Source organism: Phyllobates terribilis, unplaced genomic scaffold, assembly GCF_046119375.1.
Source record: "Phyllobates terribilis strain yellow unplaced genomic scaffold, ASM4611937v1 Scaffold_4__5_contigs__length_816908805, whole genome shotgun sequence".
NCBI classification, from domain to species: Eukaryota; Metazoa; Chordata; class Amphibia; order Anura; family Dendrobatidae; genus Phyllobates; species Phyllobates terribilis.
Genome location: NW_027362764.1, coordinates 416,651,688 through 416,670,991, shown reverse-complemented (window position 1 = coordinate 416,670,991; position 19,304 = coordinate 416,651,688). Strand labels below are relative to the sequence as shown.

The 19,304-nt window shown below is 43.2% G+C and overlaps 1 protein-coding gene across 1 annotated transcript in view; it reads right to left on the bottom strand.

The window, feature by feature from the left end:
- SLC6A3 (solute carrier family 6 member 3) overlaps nt 1-19,304 on the bottom strand; it is a 312,104-nt gene that overhangs the window by 112,161 nt on the left and 180,639 nt on the right. Inside the window, exons 6-9 of the mRNA XM_073678618.1 lie at nt 18,640-18,774; nt 16,693-16,796; nt 13,478-13,602; nt 10,580-10,692 (exon numbers count right to left, since the gene is read on the bottom strand). Of these exons, the coding sequence (XP_073534719.1) occupies nt 10,580-10,692; nt 13,478-13,602; nt 16,693-16,796; nt 18,640-18,774 (477 nt within the window). The remainder of the gene's footprint in view (nt 1-10,579; nt 10,693-13,477; nt 13,603-16,692; nt 16,797-18,639; nt 18,775-19,304) is intronic.

The window sequence follows — 19,304 nt, the reverse complement described above, 5'->3', positions numbered from 1 at the left end:
ACATGGATGTCAGACATATGTATCATCCTCCAAAACTTAGAGGACTCCACCAAGATGGTGAGCGGCGATGACGCCATAATTAGCATCACCATCCGGCTTCTCTGTCTTCTGAAACGCTCTCTGCTCACAATCAAAGAGGATGCATTGCAGGCAGAGCACGATGAGATGGAGCAAGGAATCATACAGGGTGATTACACACAGCCCAGCCTCATCTCATCCCAATGTGGATTGGGTGACAATGAGGAAGAGGAGGAGGAGGAAGAACAGGAGCTAGTTTCATGCGCTATGGACGGTACTACCTGCACAACTGTCATACCGTCTGTTCAGCGTGGATGGCCAGAGGACAGAGAGGAGAAGGAGGAGGAGAGCATGGTCAGTCATCCTCTTGGTGAGGACACGGAAGTCTTGCCTGTTAGCAGTCTGGCACGCATGGCTGAGTTTATGTTACGCTGCCTTTCCCATGACCCCTGCGCTCTTAAAATTTTGGGTGACAGTCATTACTGGTTGGTGACACTTCTAGACCCACGCTACAAGGAAAACTTTATATCTCTTATTCCTCAGTCGGACAGGTCTACAAAAATGGGGCAGTACCAGAAGGCCCTTGTTGCGGAACTATTAAAAAAATCCCATCTGAAAATGCTGGCGGCAGAGGTCACAGTTCGTTGGACAACCAAGGAGTACAGGCGAGAGAGACACAAATGCAATCCAGCAGAGGAACACTGTCAAAGTTCTGGAACAGTTTTCTCAGACCCTCCCATCGCACAGGCCCTGAGATGCGGGGTACTCTCACAAGGAGTGCAAGTTTGGGAAGATGCTGAGAGAGTACCTTGCTGACCGTATCAACGTCCTCCGTGATTCCTCTGTGCCTTATAATTATTGGATATCCAAGCTGGATAAGTGGAATGAACTGGCTCTCTATGCCTTGGAGGTCCTGGGCTGCCCTGCCGCTAGCGTTTTATCAGAGCTGGATTTTAGTGCCACTGGTGGAATTATAACTGATAAGCGCATCCGCCTGTCAACTGAAAATGCTGACAGGCTGACTCTTATAAAAATGAACAAGGGCTGGATTGGGCCAGACTTCTCAACACCACTGAATGATAGCAGTGTAACAAACTCAAATCCAGTGTCTTTTTTTGGGAAGTGTATTCCCATGCACCTCTTCACAAGCACACATGGGTATACGCTTCCTGATTTTGGCTATTTGCTCTTGTCCTCCTCCTTCTCCTCATCCTCCATCACCATATCACCAGGGTGACCGTGGTCCGTGATGCAACACTCACATAATTTATGGGTGTTTATGATGCCCGTAAAAAATAAATTTTATACAGTATGTTCATGTATACCCCCCAGGGGTAAATGTTTGTCAGCCCGTACACTTAGTGACTTAGTGCATGGGCATTACAAGTATAGGAGATCCGCTCCTTTCTGTAACGGGTCTGGGAGGCGGAACCTCTGAGCAACTATACAAGGGGGCGGTCCTTGTAAGGAAGCGGGTGGCTCCCAGGGAAGACGGGCAGGTAGTCACGGCAAGTGACAGGGAACTGTCCCGGGGTAGAAGGGCAGGTAGTCACGGCAAGTGACAGGGACAGTCTCTGGGTAGAAGGACGGGTACTCACGGCAAGTGACAAGGACAGTCTCTGGGTAGAAGGACAGCAGGCAGGTGGCTGGTGAGCGCTCCCAGGTGAGCGGGCGAGAGTCTTTGGACTGGCAGGTGGTCACGGCAAGTGACGGCAGAGCCTCCAGGTAGGCTAGCAGGCAGGTAGCAGGTGAGTGCTCCCAGGTGAGCAGGCAAGAGTCTCTGGACAGGCAGGTGGTCACGGCAAGTGATGGCGGAGCCTCCAGGTAGGCTAGCAGGCAGGTAGCAGATGAGCGCTCCCAGGTGAGCGGGCAGGCTGGTCCATAGACAGACTGACAGGTGTCGGAAGGCAGACCGTCGGACCGCAGGATTGCAAGCAGGTAAACGGATATCAGGCAGGTATCAAGCAGGAATCTGACAGGTGACTGGCAGGTAACTGGTAATGGGACCTGAGGGCTGAAGCAGAGTGAAGGCTTTGCAACAACATTGCTCGGGCACCTCCATTTTGGAGGAGGTGCCTTATATATGGTGAGGTCCTCCGGCCATTGGCCGGGGACTCCTTAGGACGGCGCGCGCGGCCCCTTTAAGAGAGGGGGAGAGCGCGCGCGCCCTAAGTACAGTGGCCGGGAAGCAGCGCGCGCTGCCAGCAGAGCGGGAGGAGGACGCCGGGCACGGAGTGGAGAGGTGAGGGGAACAGCGTCCCTGCCTAGCAGGAGGCAGGGACGCCGACGCTACACTTTCTAATGGGAACATTTTTTTATGATGCCCTCTAAGTCTCTTCCAAGGGGCATTGGAGTGCCTCACAATTTTTGGCAGCCCTTGCATTCACTGCATAGGCCAACACTATGGGAGACCCTCTCCTTTCTAATGGGAATTTGTCGTTACTGTGGCCCTGCTCTATGTGTCTTTAAATTCTTAGTGGGGTTTTTCCTAAATTTGGTCAGCCGTTGCACTCACTGCATATCCTATAACTGTATAGCAGACTCTCTCCTTTATAATGGGAACATGTCGTACTTGTTACTGTGGCCCTGCTCTATGTGTCTTTAAATTATTAGTTGGGTTTTTCCTAAATTTGGTCAACCGTTGGACTCAATGCGTACCCTATAACTGTATAGCAGACTCTCTCCTTTCTAATGGGAATTTGTCATTACTGTGACCCTGCTCTATGTGGCTTTAAATTCTTAGTGGGGTTTTTCCTAAATTTTGTCAGCCATTGGACTCACTGCATACCCTATAACTGTATAGCAGACCCTCTCCTTTCTAATAGGAACATGTTGTACTTATTACTGTGGCCCTGCTCTATGTGTCTTTAAATTGTTAGTGGGGTTTTTCCCAAATTTTGGCAGCCCTTGCAGTCACTGCATACGCAATAACAGTATAGGAGACCCACTCGTTAATAATGGGAACAACAAAGCATAGCCGGCTGATGACTCTCTAACAATAGCGAGGGCCTACTGCTGGCCTTTTAAGAACAGTAAGGGCCACCTGATGGCCCTATAAAAATAGGCTTTGTGACTTTCAGAGTCCCTCCATCATAAATGAAACAGGATGTGTCTGATGATGTATCACACAGCACATTGCCAGATAAGGTTGTAAAATGTTAAAATGACATTTTCCGGTGAATGCAATTGTCTTAAAAATATAACGTAAAAAAAAAAAAAACAGTAGGATCTTTCTTTAGTATAAAAAACAGAGTCGCCAATGTAACCTCAATGTAATCACATTTTTCAGCTCCTGCACCTCCTCCTCCTTCTCCAAAATGACCACATCAGTCAAAAGCTGACAGCACTGCAGCACTGCCTTGGCCAAGCGACAACAGGCTGTGCTGAAGATAACATGCTTAATGCTTAGGTGACAAACTGCCCACCGCTGCACAGTTGTTGAAAGCTGTAACACAGCAGCCTGATTTGTGGCTCTCACTGCTGAACATACAGCCAGGCATGGTTGTGTGTGACAATGGGCAGAACCTGGTGACGGAGAAATGACAGCCGGAGTAGATACGGTTTCCCTCTATGCAAGTCCTTTCACCGAGCTAAAGAATACAACTGTGGTGAAATACAACTCTCACTGAGAAGCTGTTTCAGATTGAAAAACATTGTGCCCACCAGAGGATTTGATTCTGAGGGCTCACCTTTCTCCCCTGCTCAAGAGCCCCATAGCAGCTGCAAAGTTAGCGCTATCATGAAATCTCCTGATGTAGAAGCCAGGGCACACCAGAGGATTCTCTGATGCGACCGTCCAGCCCTGCCGAGAAGCAGTCCTGGCTAAGAAAAGTGTGTGGGAAGGTTTCCGGACACTCTATGACTGCTTTTTTACTGAGGTGGAAACCCACGGGAGAGCATACAAATTCCTTGCAGATGTTGTCCTTGCTGGAATTTGAACCCAGGATCCCAGCGCTGCAAGGCGTCAGTGCTAACCACTGATCCAATGTGCTGCCGTTCACCCTCTAATATCTAACAGGCTGGAGAAACTTGCACCTACTGCCACTCTATCTTCAGCTCCTTTGTGAGAAAGTAATGTATTTGGGCAGCCACTCAGTCTACCAAATAAAATTCCTGAGAAGGAAATTGGGGATGGCTTCGCTACTGGTACTGGGGTCAGTGCTAATACCATGGTGTCGTACCATAGTTTACTGGAAATATTCCAGGCTGGTAGGAGGCAAGCAAATTCCCACAGAAAAGTTCCAGCAGTAATGTTCTGGGACCCGCGCTTGTAGAAGGCGGAGATAACACCGGGAGAAATAGTGACGGCTGGGGACCGAGTATGGACATGAGGCATGAGGTTGTGAAAAGCTTCCGCCTCAACGAGCCTAAAAGGCCACATTTCAAGTGCAAGCAGCTGCCCAGAAATCTGGCAGTTTAGTATTGCGGCCTGTGGCTGGGTGAGTGGGTGGCTGGCTGCATACTTGCGCTTGCATTCCAAGTAACAGAAAACTAAGCAGATGGTGTCCTCTATCATCATCATGGCCTCACCTCGGCTCTTTGAACTCTCCTGAAGGAGAAGCCTGGGCCCACCGGAGGAGTCTCCGATTTTCTGGTGGGTCCGTCCAACCCTGCCGAAAAGCAGCCCTGGCTAAGATAAGTGTGCGGGAAGGTTCCCAGACACTCTATGGCTGCTTTTTTAATGTGGATCGGACATGCTTGTGCATGTTATTTCTCAAACCGCATTGCAGATCAGGCCATTGCCCAACTCTGTAGTCATGAAATTAAATGCGCAAAGAAAGATGTTTGTGTGTCAAAGCACCACCGACAAGTGCGAGTAGATGTTGGACAGGCTGCCATTGCTTCTGCAACAAGCTGCATTAGAGGACTTCCTGGGAGAAATGACACACAGAGTAGAAACGGTTTCCGTAAATGACAGTCCTTTCACCGAGCTAAAGAATATGGCTGTGGTGAAATACAACTCTCAGCAAAAAAAAGCTGTGGACTTGCTCCATACCGTCCCTGGCCACATTCACCTGTCCACGTGTTTGTGGTTAGGCGGTCCTTCCCAGTAAATGCACTGGGGATGGCACAGGTAATGTTGTGGGACCCATAATTGTGGAAGGTGGAGACAATACTGGGAGAAATAGTGGCGGCTGGGAACCGAGTATGGACATCCGGCCGCCGCCGACATGAGGTTGTGAAAAGCTTCTGCCTCCACGAGCGAACCTAAAAGGCCACATTTCAAGTGAAAGCAGCTTTAGAGGACTTCCTGGGAGAAAAGACAGCTGGGTAGATATGGTTTCCCAAGTCCTTTCACCAAGCTAAAGAATATGGCTGTGGTGAAATACAACTCAGCAAAAAAAGCTGTGGACTGGCTCCATACCGTCCTTGACCACATTCACCTGTCCATGTGTTTGTGGTTAGACGGTCCTTCCCAGTAAGTCCACTGGGGAGGGCACGGGTAATGTTGTGGGACCCGTGCTTGTGGAAGGCGGAGATGACTCCGGGACAAATAGTGGCGGCTGGGGACCGAGTATGGATACCCGGTCGCCGCCGCCATAAGATTGTGGACAGCTTCCACCTCCACGAGCCTAAAAGGCCACATTTCAAGTGCAAGCAGCTGTTAAAAATTTGGCAGTATAGTATTGCAGCCTGTGGGTGGGTGGGTGGCTGGCTGCATACTTGCGCTTGCATTCCAAGGATTGGAGTAGGGACAACTGAAAGCTGCACTGGGACAAGGACGTGGACGGTGATTGTTGCAAGTATGCAATGACAGGTGCATGGCGGGACGCATCTTCGCATGCGCCAAGGATCACTTATGATGGGCACACTTTTAGGCAGTGACCTGGGAGTGAGCGATGCTTCCAGAGGTCTTCCTCATGCTGTTCCCATGTCTTTTCAGCACTGTATGCATGTGTCTGATGATGTGTCACACACCACATGGCCAGATAAGGTTGTAAAATGTTAAAATGACTTTTCCCAGTGAATGCATTTATCTTGGTTGAAAGCAATGCAAAAGTGAAAAAACGCAATAAAAACGCTACTTGTGAACATAGCCCAAGGTGTGGAAGATTATTTTTGTTTTTGGTCATTTATTTTGCCTTATATACAAGTCATTACCCTGGAAAGGATGTTCCTTAACACAATTCCCAAGAAAATCCATTTTGGTTTCGTTTTTGCATGTTTTATTGTGAGTCTGTAAAAGTGGCGTAATACTCTGACAACGTTGTTGTCAGAAGTGACCTGGGAGTCAGAAATGCTTCCAGGGGTCTTCCCCATGCTGTTGCCATGTAACTTGAGCACTGTTCTCATCGATTTGGGCAACTTTTAGACCCTCTGCAGACTGCTGGGGGGAGCCACCTGAAAAATGCTTGAGTTTCCCATAGACTTACATTGGGCTCGTTGCTCGGGTCGAGCACCCGAGTATTCCAATTTGCTTGACCCGATCAACGAGTACCCGAGTATTTTAGTGCTCGATCATCACTAATTGATAGCTGTCCATATTTCGGCTGAAAGAGTCATGTGACAGCTTGTTTTTTGTGGGACAAGTTGACGTTTTTATTGGTACCTGTAACATACCTGGCGGCACCCTGCATGGTGGTCCATCTCCCACTGTGCAAGAGTGCGCACTTGATCTCCAGTCCAGAATGTCTCTCTGGCTTCCCTCCATGCTGTCTGTTTGTGTCTGTTTCTGCTGCTTAAGGGCGGCGCCCGATCACTTCCTGCTTTTTGTACCTGCTGTGGGTCACACCCCTTGTGCGTCCTCAGCCTATTGCTGTCTGTCACCTGGTATATAACCCAGCTGCTCCAATCAATCCCTGCCTGAGCATTGTGTTTCATTCAGTGTGTGCTTGCACTCTGAAGGTGCCAGGTCCCGTTCTGTGTTCTCTTGTCTGCCTATCCTGGAGGCTGTATTTCCAGGCCTGTCTGAACACGCTCCTAGCCTGTTCCTCCCGCCTTCTAGGGGCCGATTACCTAGACCCGCTCCTGTATCTTGTCTGTACTGTCTGAACTCGCTCCTAGCCTGTTCCTCCCGCTATCTAGGGGCCAATTACCTAGACCCGCTCCTGTATCTTGTCTGTCCTGTCTGAACTCGCTCCTAGCCTGTTCCTCCCGCCTTCTAGGGGCCGATTACCTAGACCCGCTCCTGTATCTTGTCTGTCCTGTCTGAACACGCTCCTTGCCTGTTCGTCCCGCCTCTCTGGGGGCCGTATTCCCAGACCCGCTCCTGTATCCCGCTGCAGTGTCGGTCTCTTCCGTACACTCAGTTCCAGTCTGAACTCTCTCCTATCCTTTACCTGTTTTGCCTCTATGTCCGTTCCTTTCCTTTTTCTGCAGAGACTGAACTCGTACCTAACTCCTGCTTGTTGTCTCTGTACTCCCGTTTGTGTGTTTGTGGTCCACTCGCTACTTCACTGCAAGTACCTTGTGGGTATCTGGCTCTGCCTTTCCCTTCCTGTCTGTTCCGTGTGAACAGAGCCCTGTTCCCCCTGCTCAGTCTCGCTCCGCTCTGACTCCTTTGCTCACTGCTCCGGCAGTCTCGCTCCGCTCTGACTCCTTTGCTCACTGCTCCGGCAGTCTCGTCCTGCTCTGCTCTTGCTCACCGCTCCTGGCGGTCTCGTCCTGCTCTGCTCTTGCTCACCGCTCCAGGTGGTCTCGTCCTGCTCTGCTCTTGCTCACCGCTCCAGGCGGTCTCGTCCTGCTCTGCTCTTTCTCACTGCTCCAGGCGGTCTCGTCCTGCTCTGCTCTTGCTCACCGCTCCAGGCGGTCTCGTCCTGCTCTGCTCTTGCTCACCGCTCCAGGCGGTCTCGTCCTGCTCTGCTCTTACTCACCGCTCCAGGCGGTCTCGTCCTGCTCTGCTCTTGCTCACCGCTCCAGGCGGTCTCGTCCTGCTCTGCTCTTGCTCACCGCTCCTGGCGGTCTCGTCCTGCTCTGCTCTTGCTCACCGCTCCAGGAGGTCTCGTCCTGCTCTGCTCTTGCTCACCGCTCCAGGCGGTCTCGTCCTGCTCTGCTCTTACTCACCGCTCCAGGCGGTCTCGTCCTGCCCTGCTCTCGCTCACCTCTCTGGGCGGCCTCACTCTGCTGTGTTTGTCTGCCACATCTGTGGCTCTGTTCCAGAGTCCCAGTGTGTACTGGGTCCTATCCCGCCTGTGTTCCTGCCTGCTAGTGCCTTCCTATCTGCACTCTAGCCGTGCTTGCCTGTACCCCCCTGCCTGCATACCCGCCTGCCCGCATACCAGTCGTGCCTGCCTATTCCCACCAGTCTGTGTGCCAGCCTAACCAGTCTGTTCCTGTATTCCCCTGTGTGGGTCAACAGCCGTGTCCGGGGTCTGTCCTGGAGTAGCACCTGGTCCCTCTGCTCGGTTCCTCCTGGGTGCACTGGCGTCGTATGCCGTCGTGCGACCCTGGTCAGATCGGGTGAATACCTAGTTACGCCCCTCCAGGTATTCACTCTCCGGCACGGTCCAGTGGAATCACACGCACACGCCGCTCAGCCCGGGCGTGTGCATTACAGTACCATTTTCGGGCACGTGACATTTTTTGATCGCTTTCTATTTTGATTTTTGGGAGGCAGAATAAACAAAAAACAACAATTCAGGAATTGTTTTTTTGTTTTTTTTTATGCCGTTCTGCGTGTGGTAAAATTGATAAGGTAGCTTTATTCTTTGGGTCAGTACGTTTACAGTGGTACCACATTTATATATTTTTTTTATGTTTTGGCCCTTTTACACAATAAAAACTATTTTATAGAAAAAAGAATTGTTTTTGCATCGCTTTATTCTGAGAGCTATAATTTTTTCATTTTTCCGCCCTTGGAGCTGTATGGCAGCTTGTTTTTTGCAGGGCAAGATGCCGCTTTCAGCGGTATCATTTTTATTTACATTTGTCATTTTGATTTTTTTGTTTAGCGGTATGATGATAAAGCATCATTTTTTGCTTTGTTTTTTATTTTATTTTTTAACGTGTTCAGTAAAGGGGTTAACTAGTGGGACAGTTTTATAGGTCAGGTCGTTCCGGATGCGGCGATACCAAATATGTGTACTTTTATTGGTTTATTTTTTTTTTCATAAGATTATTTATCTATGGGTAAAATAGTTTTTTTATTTTTTTGGATTATTTTTTTCATTTTTTTTATATTTTTACAATTTTTTTTTTTTTCACTTTCTGACATATTTTTTACTTTTACAAATTGTCCCACTATGTGATTTTCAGTTTTTACATTCTGATCGGCTGTATAGCACAGGAATGCAGCACCATCCCTGTGCTATACAGCCTGTCAGCACTGCACAGGGAGAAGTTACTTTGGTCGCGCACTGCGCATGACCAAAGTAACTTCTTGCCTCCTGGTGACCCGGATGTTGTCATGATGACATCGGGTCACTATAAAAATATCCGGGACCGAACTCAGATGCCGCGGGATGCCGTAGAGGAGGTAAGTATCGGCGCTTACCTCCTCCTTGCTCCTGCAATGCTGCGATCGATTGCTCGATTGCAGCATTTCGGGGGTTAATGTGCAGGGAGTGGTGCAGGACCACTCCCTGCACATCGCATCGGGTGTTAGCTGTGACTATCAGCTGACACCCGGCTGCAATCGCACCTGCACAGCCTGTGTGTGGGCGAAATCGCAGAGGCTTACTAATACCTATCTGGCTCTTAAGTTCCAGGGCACAGAAACATATTAGTACGCCTTGGGCCGGAAAGGGGATAAACATCCTCAAAGAGCACCTTCTCCCAATGATCGAGGAATAATTTGGTGATAAAAAATGATTTTTTCCAGTCTGATGATGCACAATGTCACAATGCAAATGTGATAATTAAGTGGCTTTTGAACAAAACATTGAAATTTGGAGTCCATGGCCAGTAAAGTCCCCAGATATACATTCCATTGAGAATCTGTGGTCATTCCTTAAAAGCTGGACAGAGAAACAAATCACAGAAACTATGAAAAACTACTAGCACTGTTTAGGCAAGAATAGGTTGCGATCAATTAGGATTTTCCCTGGAAGCTGATATCCAGCATGCCAGGGAAAATTGCAGAAGTCTTGAAAAATAACAATCAACACTGTAAATATTGGATTTTTGCATAAACTTAATGAATTTGTCTAGAAACATTTAAAAGCATAAAAATGCTTAAAATTGTATTTCAGTAACCATAGAAACATCTGACTAAAAGAAATGAAAACATTGAAAAACTTAAATTTGTGTCAATCTCAAAAGTTGTGGCCACAATTGTATGTTCTCTCTGAAATACTGCAGCGTTTCAGTATAAAATAGCACAGCCAGGCTCTGATTCATTTGCTGATCATGGCTCAATTCAGAATCTGAGGATGGGTTCCCTTTAATACAGATCAAAAATATGGACATTAAAGGAGCATAGAGAAAGGGATTTAGGTTGAAACTAAAAAATGCAGGAGAAATCAAGCTAGAGAAAACAAAATATATGGTGACTTTTGTTTAAAAAAGGCTCTATTTTCTATTCATTCTGTAAAATGTGTTTTGGACAGCTTGATGTATGCAAAGGTGACCCAATAGAATCATTAAATATTTTCCATCGATAATAATAGAAATATTTACTCACAGCACTGTCAATTCCAAGTGTAAGAAGCATTATAAAGAATATAACTGCCCACACAGAGGAAAGCGGAAGAGTAGCTATAGCTTCAGGGTAGATTATAAATATTAATCCAGGCCCTAAAAGACAGCAAAATCAAGTACAATGATCAGATAACTAGCTGTAATTCAAGATGTACATATTGCCATATTGCACATCTGGAAAGGACTGCAAGAAAACATGATTTTGATTTAGTTCCAATTATTCTCTATGGGGAAAATACTTTGGAATTGCATTGGTACCATGATATTACTGCTCGGTAACCTCAACCTAAACTGCAAATCTGTCTATCTGCAAATTGTACAGATGTCACACTATGTCAAGTGGCGCTATATCACTAGTGACTTAAATCTTCATGTATTAACTGATGAATTTCAAAAGTATAAAGAGTAGCAGATCCCCACCATTGTCTATATGTCCTACCATAGGGTGACTTAAGGTGCACTTTGTTTGAAAAGAGGTTGTCTACTTTAGAAACCCCATTCAGAGAGATCCTTTATTCAGTGTTCTCATTCTTGGCCAGAGGAAGAGTCCATTTACACTGTGCAATGCAGAGCCCTAAACTACTGCCGATCAGTAACATTTTTGCCAATAAGTGGACAGGCCGAATCCGCTTCCAATGTGCATTGAACTAATTTTAATAGATTGTTCATTGTCCTTGGCAGAGCGGTTCCTGTCTACACAGGATGCAGGCTGCCAAGAATGATGATGTTTTATGCAAACCAAAAAATTGATTCACCCGACAAATGAGCATTTTGATTTTTTGCCAGTGATTGGAAGCCTGTTTAGACTGCACAGTTATAGCAAAATGAGAGTTGCAAGGAATGAATGTTCACAATCATCTTGCTGTCTAAATGGACCTTAAAGAGAACTTGGCAACAGGATTTAGCGCTATAAAGTAAAGGCATGGCCATAATGGCGCTGTGATAGTGATTAATCTGATATCTGATGTGAAGGGATCCGATCAATGGCTGTTAAATACTCACCTTATGAAGTTTTCATAAAATGATGTCTTGTGTGCTTTGGGGTAGGACGTGGGGGCAGAGTCTTCTTCTGTTTATCCACCCCTCCCCCCACCAACCTCCTCTGCTTTTTGTATCGGTCATTGATTATTCTGTGACCTGCCTCCTTCTTAAAATTTGGCAGCGCCACCGCCGCCATCAATGTGTGGGCGGCACATGCGCAGTGTGAATTTGCATCCTGTGTATAGGGCTTCAATAAATTGGTGCCAGAGGCAGTGAATGCGCAGATTGAGATTTCGGCTCAGTGAATTTTTTTCTGAGCCGAAATCTCGATCTGCGCATGCGTTGCATCTGGTGCCATTTTATCGAAGTCCAGCACACAGGACACAGACTCACAATTCTCACACGCCGCCCACACAATAATGACGGCAGCGTGCAATTTTAAAAAGGTAGCAGGTCACTGAATAATCAGTGACCTGTACAAGAAGCAGAGGAGGCTGGTTGGGGGGGTAGACGGAGAACTAGAAGGAGACACTGCCCCCATGTCCCACCCCGAAGCACACTGATGCACATAAGACATAATTTTATCAAAACTTCATAAGGTGAGTATTCAACAGCCACTGATCGGATCCCTTTATATCAGTTTCAGATTAATAAGCATCAGAGCGCCATTATGGCCATGCCTTTAGTCTATAGGGCTAAATCCTGCTGACATGTTCACTTTGAAGGGTTAGTCCAAATCCCAAAAGTAAATTTCAATTAATACATTTTTAAAAACTAATAACATTTGTAAATTAAGTCATGGTAAATATGGTGAAATTCAATACCATTCACTCTGTATTGCAACTTAGGGTTCTGGTTGCATTATCCACTTCCTATGACTATTTCTTTGTAAAGCCTGACGCATGCTCAGTACACACTCCCTTTATCACTGACATACACAGGGCTCCCTCACTGTTGCCATTACTGCAGCTGTAGTTGCGCTCCCAGCCCATGAAACAAGACATCATCACAACATTCGTTTCATTAGCTGGGCAGTGCATTTTCTTCAGCCCTTGTCAATTCCCTCTGCATTCCCTCTGCAGCGCGCTTGTGACGCATGCGCAGTAAAAAATACACAGTGATGACGTCTTGTTGCATAGGCCAAGAGAACAAATGTGTTACCACTCCCCCAGGGTGGAAAGGGGAGTGACAGCAGTTTCAACCAGAAGACGACAATCTCTTTGAGTATTCCATCATGCACTGAGGATTCTGAAATGAATCGTCATAGGAAGTAGGTAATACAAACAGAACCTTAAGTTGCAGGACAGAGTTAATGGTAGGGAATTTTACCGTGACTTAAATTACAAAAGTTATTCGTTTTTAAAGATTTAGTAATTGAAATTTACTTTTGGGTTATAGACTAATCCTTTAAGCAGTGGTGTTCAAAGGTGTTTGTTCTGTCCTGCATTATAAAGACTAAGCATCAATTTGAAAAGGAGTTTTATAATGCCTAATTTCCCCTTCAGTGGCTCTAAGACTTTATTCACGTAACAACTTGATCTTCCATTTTGTGTAAATTCCATGGAAAGCTGTGGAAAATATATCCCTAGGGTTTAATTCCCAAAAAATAGTCCTTTTAAAGTTTATCAGACCAGTATTATATAATTTTACAGTATGCAAAAGTATCATTTATCTTTTTTCATTACAATGGGTGCCTGTTAAGTATCTTAAGTACAGTTTTGTATGCTGCAGCCTTGTATTTGAGGTCTACTCTTGGAGGCCCTCCCATTATATACCTTCATTGTTGCCACTAAACATGATATGCACATATTGCCTCAATAGCTATGTCTAAATTGTATGACAGAAATGAGAAGTGAAACTAACCTTTTTGACATATTTTGAGAATCATTATTAATCTTACCGTCTTTTGCAACATCACCAATTGGTACATTATGTTTCTGTGACATATATCCAAGAAAAGAAAAGATGACAAAACCAGAGAAAAAACTTGTCAAAGAATTAACTGAAGTGGTGATGATTGCATCTCTGTAAGAGAAAAGAAAGTAGATGCTTTTCAAGAAACAGCTAAGAATAAGAAAATATTAACACATGAAGGGAGCCTTAAACGGATTTTCCCACGAGCAAAGTAACTTTTAATTAACAAATCTTGGAATAAAAATAAGTTTCACAATTGGAGGTGTTAAAAAAGTGTTCCTGTGCTGAGATATTCTTATAAATGTGCCCCTGCTGTGTACTATGTAATAGCTGTGTCTGACCATGCAGGAACATGGTCTGATCATACCACATCTCCTGGCCAGGGAAGAAAAAAGAGAGTACACCATGGGATCACAGCTGATTCTTTCTTTGAGGTAAAAAATTGCTTAAAAACAGGCAGGGAAATGTTTTAACTCAAAGAAAGAATAATCTGCGTGCTGTATTGTCTACATACCCTCTTGCATCCTCCACTGCCCAGGAGATGTGGTATGATCAGACCATGTTCCTACACGGTCAGACACAGCCATTACACAGTACACAGCAGGGGCACATTTATAAGAGAATCTCAGTACAGGAACATTTTTTTTAAACATATCAAATTCTGTAATTTATTTTTATTCCAAGATCAATTGATTAAAATTGACTGTGTTTATGGAAGAACCCTTTTAAGCCAGCTATGTACAATAGCTTTTAGCTAACTACAATAACACTAAGTAAGCAACTGCTATTCCAAATATTGTGATCAATTGAAACTCCAAAGCAGAGTATTAAGAATATTTTGCCAGTAGTACCTCAATAGCAGATGATAAAGATTGGAAGATAAGCTATCATACTGAAAACACGTTTGATGGTTTGAATCATTGACACCATTTTCTTCTAGCTTATTTCTATGTCCATTTTTAAATAAATATAAATTTATGAGAGATACCCATTTGATCCATTTTGCAATGGATTTCCCAGGATCCCATTGATTTACAATTTTACCATGTACAACCCAAATTCGAACAAAGTAGAGACTCTATGTAAGATGTAAAGAAAACAAGAATGTTATGATTTGTTTTAATCTCCTATAGCCATATTTTATTCATAACAGAACATAGAAAACATATCAAAAGTTAAAAATTAGCAATTTTTCCATTTAATTAAAAAACAATTGACTCATTTAAAAATTGATGGCAGCAACACATCTCAAAAAGTTCAGACAGGTTTAAGAAAAGGCTGGAAAAGTAAGTGGTGCTAATGAAAAACAGGTCATTTGCCAACTAAGTCACATGAGTGTGTATAAAAAGATCATGTTAGAGAAGCAGAGTCTCTTAGAAGCAAAAATGGTCAGATCTGTATACAACTATATCTAAAACTGTGGAATCATTTCAGAGAAATGTTTTTCAACTAAAAATTGCAAATACTTTTAATATTCCACTATCTACAGTATACAACATGATCAAAAGATTTAGAGATTCTGGAGAAATCCATGTACATAAAAGGACTGTGCTGACAGTCAATATTGAATACTTGTTATCTGCAAGGCTGAGGAAATGCATCCTGAAATCATTAAAACTACAGGAAATTCAGTAGCCATCAACCACCTAAATGTATAAAATGGTAATAGAACTTTATTTGAGAAAATGTACATAAAACACACATATGATAAAAATGATCGAGGTCTATATAGAAAGAGGAAACATGGAAAACATGTAGAGAGAGCACGGTAATGTGTAGGACATTGGGGCAATATTCCTAAAGTGCTCAAGCGGAGAGGAACCATACATGCAGTACACAACCAGTACTTGACAGAAACTCCTGCAGCTCATTTGATGTTGCTGAAGGCCTCTTGGCAGCCTCCTGGACAGATTTTCTTCTTGTTTTTTATCAATTTTTGAGGCACGCCCAATTCTAGTTAATGTCACTGTTTAGCCAAATATAAGTCACCTCTTGATGACCGTCTTCACAGTGTCCCATGGAATATCTGCTTTGGAATTTTTTTGTACCCTTCTCCTGACTGACAACTTTCAACAATAAGATTCCTTTGCTGTGTTGTAAGCTGTTTATAAACCATGTCTTTTGCCATGTCTTTTGCCATGTCTTTTGCCACAAAATGCAACTAAGATGTCAGAAAAATCCTACTAGAACAGCTAAACTTTTTATGAGGTTAACCAGAATCACTTTAAATGATTGCAACTGTGTACTGACTACTATTCAACATGAGTTTAAAAGTGATTGGCTAATTCTAAACACAACCATATACTCCATTATAAGAGATGTTCACACTTATGCAACCATATTATTTTAGTTCATTATTTTTATCCCTTCTCCTCAAAATTATTTCACTTTTTTTCTCAATGGATTTGTACAGATTATTGGTGATGTGAAAGGGGGGAAAATCTCTTAAATGATTCTTATTGTTATGATTTTTTTACATGACAAAAATGATATTTTAACAGAGGTGTATAGACTTTTTTTATCCCCTGTAGGCTATGTATGCTGTCAATGATTTCCTAGAGGTTACCATGTCTGTACAAGCAAATTAAATAAATAAATTAATTAATAAATAATTTCATCTGGGTGTACTTTAACCGTGCAATAGCTTTGTAGAGTACCCAAGACAAAATCAGGACCAATTCTGTGAGATCAGGAAAGCCTTTCCCGAAAAGTTTGCATTTCCATCCTTGAGCTAGATATTAAGATGTTGACATTATTTGAAACTTGTATAATTTTGTTAACTCCATAGTAACAAACATGGTTATCTTTCTACACCCACGAGACATACAGTAAATAGTGTATATTTGTCTAATATCATGTGCTGATGTTTAAGTCTAGTGTGCTACAGGTAAGCATGATGGCTAGTATAGTACAGGGTATGTCTGGTCTAGAAATTCTAAAATATTTCTATGGAGAAGTCAGAAGATCTAGTACTAGTTTTGTATCTTTTGTAAATTGAATATATTTTACATATTTATAATACTTTAGAAGTATAAATTGTTTTAAGTATTTTAGTTTGACATAACATCTGAAAGTGTGCACAACTTTCTTTTTTTGTTATTATCTTGAACTAATAAAACTTATTTCCTAGGATAAATATGACTATTAAACTAACATTTTTGCTTTATGCAAATAAATGTTAGACCGGTGTCTTTTGCTTACCTATAGCAGTTGTTTGTAAACTTGTTGTAACTGGAAAAGGCGATTAGCACACCAAACCCAACACCGAGTGAGAAGCAGATCTGAGTGGCAGCATCAATCCAAACCTTAAACAATCCCCAGAACCAACCAGACAAAGAATGGTCGAAGGAGGAGGGAGAGAGGGAGAGCTGTTATTAGAGATAATTGCAGGAAGCTCATTCAGCATAAAGATGAAAGATACTGTTGAATGCAAGGTAATTTCACCAATTACTGAGTCCAATTCCAATTTCTCAGATTATTGCTTTGAGTTGTCAAGTCGTGAGCTCACGGAGAGCGAAATTATGCCCCTCTGGTGCTCTTTCTTATGGAAAATAAAATATTGGTTTAAATTAGCTGCAAATTAACAGAATAGACCATGTGGCATTGTTTTGTTTTGTTTTCTAAGAAATTAATTCATGTCAAATATCTTTGAAGAAACATTTAATATAATCAATGTATTGTTAATTAATAGTCTACACTGAAGAGATCATTGAAAATAAATCTGAATTTAAGCAGACATGTGCTTAAGCAATTGTACCTTGCAGTAGTTTAGATCGTTTATCTGCTGTTATTAGTGCTTATTATATAACAGAGGTAAAAGAAAACTGTGACTTTAACAGATTTTATTATTGATGACCTGTTCTTTGAATAGGTCATCAACATCAGATTGTGGGTTCTGACTTTTGGCACCCACTTCCATCAGTAGTGTGGAAGTAGAAGTGGTATAGCGCTTTACATTATGCCGTGGCCATGAGTTGTACTGCAAGCTCTCTCCCATAAATAGAGTTAACTCTACCTTTAGCCTCCAAGTTAGAAAAAGAGATGGTTGAACCTAATTTTTTTAGTAGCCCATCTGTTTCCATCTGAGAGCAGCATGATATATGAAGAACTCTAGACAGTGGCAAAAGCACACATAAAAGGACAGTATTGTTTTAAAAGAAGACCACTGAGGGGATGGTTGCACTCATCTGGTGGTGTTGTGTGACGGCACAACACCTGTTTAAATGTGAATATCGCTGGAGGAGATATCTTCCAGATGTGTATTTACTAGAATGGAGAGAATCACGTTTTGTGGGCTGAGCTGCTGGAAATAAGGAGCCTAGGAGCTTCAGATAAGATTTTTACTAATACCAATGCATTTCTGCACCAGACTGGTGCCTTTCTCAAGGTCAAAAAATTTGCTGAAATGCGTTGGTACTAGTAAAAATCGTATCTGAAGCTCCAAGACTCCTCTTTTCCCCACAGCGCAGCCCACCTAATGTGATTCTTTCCTGAGTGATACATGGGCAGAGACCAGGACTGCAGTGATGTGTCACTTACTTGTCTGCTTGCTGCAGTTTTGATAAAATCACTTCTCTGAATGCTGGGCTATGTATAACTATGCCCATATCACTGATTGACAGCTTTCTGTGTACACTGCATATGCAGAAAACTGGCAATCAGTGGTGGGGTTCTACATAGCTCATGAATATGGAGGACTACATGGCAGCCGGTTTACTAGTCCTCTAGTGATAATCTACTACTAATAAAACAGTGATTTTAACAAAACTACAGCAAGAAGCCCAGTAAGTGACACATTGCTGGAATCAGGGTCTCTGTCTCTACAGTATGTTTCTCTAAGATTAGGTGGTAAAAACTAATGACAGACTCTGCCTGTCTAACTCTTTTCTATTCAGCTACATTACCAAAAGTGCTTGATAGAAATGTTGTAGCAGATTAAATCACACTATTACAGTACTATGTCAAGTAATTGAGTTGCACTGCCTTAGTAACAATGGTTTTGATAACTATCCCTAAACAGATGTCTATCTAATAAAAGGTATATATAATAATAGAATGGGTATTTTAGGTTGTACTGCAATAAAGCAATGGCAATATAGCTACAAATCACATAAAGGATATTCCTGTACTAACCACATGTTTACTTACCGAAGCTTCACACAGATGTAGAAAATCAACACTTAAATAGGCTTTAATTCCATCTATAGCTCCTGGTAGAGTAATACCACGGAGTAACAATGCTGTCAGGACGACATAGGGCATTGTAGCGGTAATCCACACTACCTAAAATCCAAAGCAAGAGAAAGGTTGCAAAAATATAAAGAGGGCAAATGTCATAAGAATAAAGGGAATTTTTTTAAAGAAATGCTGCATAGGAAAATAGAGGACATCCCTATAGCAGTATTGCTGGTTATTTTATAATTTTGCCTGAAAAGCTGAAGTTGAATTTACAAACACTACTGTTAAGCCTAATTACATTTATTACTGAAAAATTACTTTTTTAAGGAATTTCAAAACATTTTAATATGTTTATGAGATAACTCCTATCAGTATGCTATTTTAATAAATACATATGGAAAACAAAGAGAGGATCCTTTGCTCAGTATTACACTCTAGGAGGTAGAACGTAGAGGCACTGTGTATGAGCAGCTTTGGTTTAGATCTGGCGGACTTAAATCATTCTTACAATTCATGGATGTTCTTTTAACTGAAAGACTACTATGTAATTGTGGCACCCCAGGGGTCTGGTTTCCACAGTAACGGCAGTGTTATGTCTGAGAGCAGGTGGGAGGTCTCTTGGTCAGGAATCCTAT